Source organism: Alosa sapidissima, chromosome 19 (assembly GCF_018492685.1).
Source record: "Alosa sapidissima isolate fAloSap1 chromosome 19, fAloSap1.pri, whole genome shotgun sequence".
In the NCBI taxonomy this organism is placed as follows: domain Eukaryota; kingdom Metazoa; phylum Chordata; class Actinopteri; order Clupeiformes; family Clupeidae; genus Alosa; species Alosa sapidissima.
In genome coordinates, this window is record NC_055975.1 from 14,326,327 (window position 1) to 14,334,340 (window position 8,014).

Sequence of the window (8,014 nt, forward strand, 5' to 3'; positions counted from 1 at the left end):
CACACACACACAGGGATGAACAGACAGGCACACAAACACACACACACACACATACACACACACACACACACAGGCACACATAGACAGATACCGTACACACACACACTCACATGGGGACCCACACAAAGACCCACACAGGATAAAACAGAGAGACAATCTCACTGGGCATGAATGTTCTGGGCTCGGCTGAATTGAGCGATCACAGGCCCTTTGTTTGTAAAAGGGCTTCTATTCAAAGCTCACAAAGTCAGCCTTGACAGCCCCCAATCTGGGAGTGTTTTCCTTTCAACCTCACAGAACGCCGCAAAGATCCTGGAAATATTGGAACAAGTTTTACAGCTGGGCTTTTTGTCCAGTGGTGTCGTTGGGTGAGCGAAGCCATCTGACAGCTGTTTGGCTCCACCATGAACATTGAAATGGGTCCTCTCCTCTTCCATTCCCTTGTCTTTCCCTGAGGGATTACACTGGAACAAATCAAAACTTCACACAAAAAACTCCAATCTCAGTCATTTCTGTGCATAGAAAAAGGAAAGTTTCACACTGTCACACCGATTCGGTCCATCCCCTAGCTCTGCAATTTATGGAGGCACAATGAGACTCGATTAGGGGCTCAAGCGGTCCCTGCCGATCCATCTGCGTGGAACATCTAATATCAGCAAGATGCAGACGCTAACTAGGCAGTTCTCCATGAAGGACAATGCCTGAAGAAAAACACTCATTAAAATCTTATTAAGCCACAGAGAGTACCTCCTTATTTTCTGGCAAGGCTGGCGTGCTGTCTCACAACCAGAGGACGTGTTTCCAATCAAAACTCTGCACACTCTCCCCCACCGAGGTGGACCGTGATCGGCGCTAAAACACAGCCACTGATTTACCGCCCAAGGTGAGGTGGTTACACCCCGGGAGTGATTTTAAAGAAAATGAAATTAGATGCGTCCATCGGCCATATTTTCTAAGTGACAGAAAGTGAGGAGGCAGCAGTAAACATGGTTAGCATCCTCTTCCTCACATGCCTTTATGAGTTCTACTTTATCAAGCACACGTGCCCTTTTGCTGGATAGCATAGTGCAGCTTTTTGGAGCCCGATCTCCCTCACTCTGGAGACTCATTTCTGTCCGAGAGTCTTACCATCTGGCTCTCAGCACCCTCACCTAACGTATGCCAAGGACAGCCTATTCTTAGATGACTATACACACCAGCTACGAGTGAGTGGCTGTTTAATTAAGGCAGTTGTGTTTTTTTGTTGTTATTGTTGGCTGTTTTGTGTTTGGTGATGTACTTCTAACAATTATGTTATGTTGTTGGTTATTCAAGGTCAATCATCAATGGAGTAAAATACAATGGAGACAACAAATAACAGTAATAAAGAGCAATGGGATAAAAGGGTGTTCAGTGGCGGGCTACCTTTGTTGTGAGTCAAAACACAAACCACAAGTGTGTCTGTGACAATTGAACTAATCAGATGTTTGTTTTGTTTCAACTATGCTGGAAACCAAGCAGGAATACTAATGCTTTATTTTGCTTCTATTATTGCATTGGCTAAATTAAATCTGTGAGAAATTTGGTCATAGTAGCACACACTAATAAAACAAACAGAGTTCATCCATGAAACACATCTGATTATAATACCAAGCAGGATCATTTTAATTACACTTAGCCTACTTTAATTAGCCGTGCTTCAAGCAGGGATGGATAATAGACATGCAGCCCAACAAGGGGAGAACAGATCCAACAAAGATCTGTTGATCCACATAGCAGAAACCCATGACAATAATACCAGTCATGCTTGGCTTGCACAGCCTGATCAGTCACAATCCAGCAGACATACACAATTCAACCATGCAGTCAGAGTGCTAGGAACTGATAATTCTCCTCCATTCAGACAGTACCATGTCAGTGTAACAATGACAGCTACCATGGACAGCTACCAAGATTCAGTACCCCATAGTCCCATTAAACAAATGCTGGTAGATTTTAGAATTGAAATCCTGCTTGTTTATTGAACAGTTTCAGCAGCCAATAAAAGTCCTGTTTGATAATATAATAGTTCCATCCAGCCACTATTCCTACAGTTAAGTCTTGCTTAGCAAGCCCAGCCTGTGCTTGTTTCTCTGCCTTTACTGCACTGCTGTTTGCAGGCCTCCTTCTCTCCTCCTTGACCCATAAAACACTGCCTCACCCAGTTGCTGTTCTCTTTCCAGAAGCCCACAGGGACCTCCAGGGGCAACAGAGATTTAGGCAGCCTCAGCCGAGAGGCAGCATTTTCTGGGTGTATCTGAAAAGCTTGATTTCCAGGACTTCCACTCTGAAATACTGTCATATAGTCACCAAGCAGCTTTTATCATATGTGTAGTTTTCTCATATTTCGTATGGGTTTGTGTATATCAATGTAGGTGTTGGTTGCAATCACAAGACTACTTCATTGAATTCCGTTGCTCCTCATCCTGAGCACTCATCTGGCATGTGACCAGACTCCTCTCTAGTAATCATAGCTCCCTCACTCACAATATTTTGGAGTATCTATTTTGAGTGCACTGCTTTCCTTGGCTCCAGTGGAGCCAGAACTCAGTAAATGTCTTCCATCATCTCATATCTCTGCCACCATCGTTTTGCACACTGCAGCAATCAAGCATGATGCTCCTAAATGCTCTCCCCTGCCAGGCTCCCCGTAAGCTCCCCAAACCAGATGCGATGGGCTTCGCTGTTGTGACTGAACCAATTGTGGGTCACGCCGCAGACCTCACACCGCGAAACAAAGTGAAACACTCGCTCAGCGGGGCGGAGAAGAAGATGGGGCCTGACAATGGGACCGTCCTGACTCCACAGTAAGAGCTCGAGGAGAGAAAGAGTGTGCAGTGTGCACTCGCGTGAATCAGGCTTTGCCCGGTTGGGAGCAGAGCCGGAGAGCCCATAGTCTTCATTCCACTCCCTGCTGGAGGTGCTACACCACATTAGCCAGCCTCCCTGTGATCTGACACACAGCGACTGCTCCTCACGCATGCATTATTCATGGACAAGCTCCTCCATGGCTGGAGCACACACTCCAGTTAGAATCGCAGTGAATATTCTGGAATCTGGGGGTTGAGTGCGTGTGTGTATGTGTGTGTGTGTGTGTGTGTGTGTGTGTATCTGTGTGTGCATGTGTCTGTATATATACCCCCAAATATTCAATATTTATGTGCTCTACACAGGTTTGATGGACCTCGCCAACCACAATGCAAGACGATGTGCACATTCATCCACCGTAGCTACAGAACCACATTAGTGGCTCGCCCATGAGCTGGAGCTCTTAGAGGGAATCCACCAGGCGCGTAACTGAAGAGCTCCGTTCGCGTTGCATCTGCTGCAACAATTAGCTACACCAGACGGGATAGCGGCACATACATTCGAAAAAAGAATAGACCAGTCTTGTAAAATGTTTTTTTACGCGGCGTGAACGGAGCGCTTCAGTTACGCGCCTGGTTTAGCTTCCCTGTTAGGCCTCCTATATCTACACATGCTATAATTACCCCCCCATACACGCACACACGCACACACTTACACACACGCACACACACACACACGCACACACACACGCACACACACTCCTCACCTCCCGATGAGCAGGAACTCTCCGGCAACCCCCAGGCGTCTCATGGCCATGAGCAGGCCGCGCACAGTCATGCCCTCGCAGAAGCACACCACCACCCTGGCCTTGGGGAGTCGCTCACGCAGCTTCCTCAGCAGACGGTCAAAGTGCCGCTCCCCAGCGTTGCTGTAGATCTTATCAGAGTGGGCGATGCACAGGCCCTCCTGAGCGGCCAGCTCCTTGAAGGCCTCCATACCACTCTCACCATAGTTCCCTGCATTTGGAGCAGAGGTCAGGTCACTATAGTTCACCTTTAGTATTAACAGTCTGACTAGGATAGCAAAAAATTGTGAAAGAGTTGTTCTGCAATACAGTAATGTGTTTGTCATAGAAGTGCATGTACTGTACATGACTGTACTGTACAGCACCTTCCTGAGAGATATACGGTAACTAGATAAATCAAAAGTAGTCGGCAGACCTGAGCAATTCCCTTGGTGAAGAACAAGGAGGAGCTTGTTTATATTGTGGTTTTCAGGCAATTATGCAAAATACCAAATCACAGGTGACACAATATTGCTCTGCGACTTCTGAATCATTTCATTTTCCATGCTGGTGCGGCAAATTAGTCTCCGGCATATTTTCCTCGGGCCTTATGAGTGAATGAACTGAGTATGAATGTGAATGAGTATCGCAGCAGGAGACATCTGCACTGCTCTATCATGAACGCCAGAATGGAGCAACATTGTTCTAGTCTGGCATGACTGATGAGCCAGACAGTACAGATGGACCTGTGTCTTCTTGGGGGAGACAATTCTAATATCATGCTCATTCTCCATCCATTCTGCCTGCGTCCACACAAACAAAGCACTCCGAAGAATCATCATTTTAAATGAACTTGCTTTGCAATTCATGTCCCCTGAGGCTATGGATCCACCTGTGGGTTATTATGCATGCAGTAGATTGCTTTGTGCCTATCTGATTCATTCGCCCATTTTAATTATAATGGTGTCTCAAAAAATAATCTGAATTTTTTTTGAATTTCAATATCATATTTTCCATATACCAAATGGGAGGATAATCTTCTCCTGACAGCACAGTGTCACTTGAAGCTGTTCGGGAGATACACCTTAAAGAGGGGATATTTTTAAATGACCTCTTAAGCAGTCGTTTACAAACTCACCCGCTTCCCCTCCAGACTGCAGTGACAGGCAGGCTGATATATTACCTGCCACCTACACCCATGAGATCCCAGTAGCCAGTAGTTCCATTTTCAGAAATGGCAGAATCATTCAGGCTGCTCACACCCTGTCAATACTGACACATACATGCTATGCATCACGAACAAAGGTTGGAGCTGGGAGATTTGTTCTGTCCCCTGCACAGCATTATCATTCACATTATCGAACCAAAAACTGTTTACAGCATGAGTTCATCTAGATGTCCCAGCAAATGGAATCTTCCAGAATATGACAAAAAAGTTAAAGGTGCTGTGGCTGAGGTTTCAGCATCCGAAACTCGGAGACAAAACAACATAATAATGCCAGACACAGTCCCCTATCACCAGCACAGCAGCAGCAACACAACTTGTTAATGTATTTCATTCTGCTTGGAGCTAATTGTTGAAGTCAAAATGTACAACACAAGCTTACGGGGTGTTATATTCAGCAAATGAATGGAGACATGAATGAAATCCCTCTCTACACTTGTACGCAATGGGTATTCATGTAGTATCACAGGACCCATGAGGAGCTTTGCTCACTGCGAATGAATACAGCTCTCAAAGCTGTAAAAGTATTTTGGTGATCAAACTCTCTGTGCTCTCCCTTTCTTTTGTTTCTCCCTCCTTTTGCTCTCTCTCTCTCTCTCTCTGGAGTTGTCACTGTCACAGTCACAGTCACTTTCTGGATGTTGGCTACAAACCCAGGGGAGTATGACTCCCCTGTCCCTTTTGTCAGTCCAACTGTCCTTGCCCTGGGACTAGACAGACTGGTCCACTCCAGACCTGCTCCACAGCGGGGCTCACACACACACACACACATGCACACACACGCACACACACACACACACACACACACACACACACACACACATACAGACATTTACAGAAGACAGTCAGAGAACCTGGGGGACAGGGACCTGATTTTTTTAGGGCATTGCCCAACCAACTCTCACAGCTGTAGGTTCCTGTTGCTTCTCCAGCTGAGCACACATACATGATAAAGACTGTGTGTAAGTGGTAACTGGGCCTTACCCTCTGTATGAACCGCAGACACGTATGTCCAGTTGTATCTTTTCACAATGTCCAAAAGAGCCCTAGCTTGTAGGGTGTCAGAGGGCACGACTCTAAGAAAATATTGGTAAAGAGTTTTGTCGCTCAAGTCTATGCTTGTAGCTGAATAAGCGATCTGAGGGATGTTGAAAAGTTGTAACAGGTTTTGCACCTGAATAGCCACAGAGCTTGATCCCGGGCCAATGACTCCGGCGATGGGCTTTTTGGTAGCCGGGGGCTGGCTAGAGGGAGTTCCGTCGATGCAGTACTTTGAGCCGTCCTGGTCATCGCGGATAGAGATAAGGGAGTCTCGGATAAACTCGATACTCTGCTCCAGAGCCACGGACGAGTGCCAGCAGGAATCTCTGATCTCACAGCCCAGAGTGATGTTGGGGAGAAGGTTGGGGTCGGCGTTGATGCGATCCAGCGTGTGGAACATAGCTTCCACCCGTTGGATCCCGTACTGTTCTCGGATTTCTCCGCACGTCCTCTCTGCAACCTTCTCGGCCGAGGGCTGGTGATGCACAGAGAACAGGGCACCGATGATGATATCACCGTCCATGCGGGCGACGGAGCGTGTGGCAGCCCGTGGCATCACAGACCGCTCATAAATGTTCTTTGGAAAAGCGAATCCACCGAATAGCACCAGCGGCAAAAGTAAAGCAAGGATAGCGCTCATACTAATCACAGTCCACATCGCATCAGAGGTAAAATCATATCCGTAAGGTCGTCAAGCAGCGCGGGTGTTCACTGTATCCAAGTTAACTGAGGAGAAAACCATCACCTGATTGATGTCTTAATGTTGTTCTTCATTAAAATTCCTGTTGGAAAATGTGAATTAATGACAGTGTCAAAGAGCTCTGAATTCACTCTCATACCAAAAGAATAGGCTACCTGAATGGACGACGTGCCCGCTGGATGTCACCTCATTCTAAAACTTGCGCGGTGTAGCAAATTCCATTAAGCCAAATAACCCTGAAGCATTCCTTCATAGTCGGAAGAAATACTCAGCTGTCCGAGGAGAGCAGCAATAAATGAACTGGGTATTCTGAGATTTCAGCACGCTGGACAGCGCTAGTCTTTGGAGCAGGTTGAACTCAATAGAAGTGTTGAGACTGCAGATGTTTAGACTCCCTTGCAATCCAATTCCTGTCTCATTCAGACGTTCTGTTTATTCACTCTCCTCACTTTCACCCTATAGCCTATCACAGTGCCTAAATAGAATATGTTCAATTTGTTATGTTTATTTAATGCACTCTTTCCGTTTCATGGTATAATTTAAGCAAGCCAAAATGACATAATTGACTAGCCTACATAGATAATGGAACGTTTTAAAATTAGGCTATAAACGTCACTAATGTGAACGTTTGCCTGTGAAATTCGAAGATTTTCAAAATCTTACTGTCTAATAAACACCCTTTAAGTTAGAGCTTAATTAAACATCATGAATGGGACTAATTACGCCCCAGTATATTCTACATAAAAGACGACAAAACGTGACAGTTTGTTTAGGATTAATTGCAGTCAATTAAGTGCATTTCAGAGGAACTGTGTACTTACCTGAGGCGCGAGCCCACCACATGCCTCCCTGCCTCCCGAGCCTCACAATTACGAACTGCGGCTTTGCTTCTGGCGCGCGAGAGGGGGACGTCGTCTTTTGCCACTCTAAAAACGAGCGGTGGTGCCCCCCTTCTCTCTTTCTTAATCATTGCATCTTAAAAGCGGGTCAGAGCAACCGCAAAAGCCAAAATGACCCCAATTGCCGGTGTAATGGGTCTCACTGAAAAGATGACAACGTAACATTTTTGGATATTAGGCCCTATTTCGTCAACATTTTGCTGATATAAAAATGGCAGATGATTCAGCCCCTTATCACTGTATGATAACGGACGAGCTTGAGAGTCGGGTAAAAAAACAGACATTTAATGTACTGCAATATGCAAAGGACTTGATAATACATATGGATGCCCTGGTAATTCCAAATCATAAAAACGCAGTTTGACGATATAGGAATAGGCTACTGTTTTGAAATTAAGAAAGATTTTAAAGCAGACATTTAAGGACACACACTAAAAGAGATGTGCTTAAGGGGAGAATGAGAATCCTATTGTCTTGTCATTTGCTCTCGTCTGCAGCCCTGTACCCCCCCCCCCCCCCTCTCTCTGTCTGACACACAC

The 8,014-nt window shown here is 45.8% G+C and overlaps 1 protein-coding gene across 3 annotated transcripts in view; it reads right to left on the reverse strand.

Annotated features, from left to right (window-relative positions):
* grm1b (glutamate receptor, metabotropic 1b) overlaps positions 1-7,465 on the reverse strand; it is a 23,279-nt gene extending 15,814 nt beyond the window's left edge. For all 3 annotated transcript variants that reach the window (XM_042071697.1, XM_042071696.1, XM_042071698.1), the window contains exons 1-3: positions 7,398-7,465; positions 5,820-6,658; positions 3,593-3,842 (exon numbers count right to left, since the gene is read on the reverse strand). In XM_042071697.1, coding sequence (XP_041927631.1) covers positions 3,593-3,842; positions 5,820-6,534 — 965 coding nt within the window. In that variant the 5' untranslated portion in view covers positions 6,535-6,658; positions 7,398-7,465. The remainder of the gene's footprint in view (positions 1-3,592; positions 3,843-5,819; positions 6,659-7,397) is intronic.
* Between the last annotated feature and the right edge of the window lie 549 nt (positions 7,466-8,014).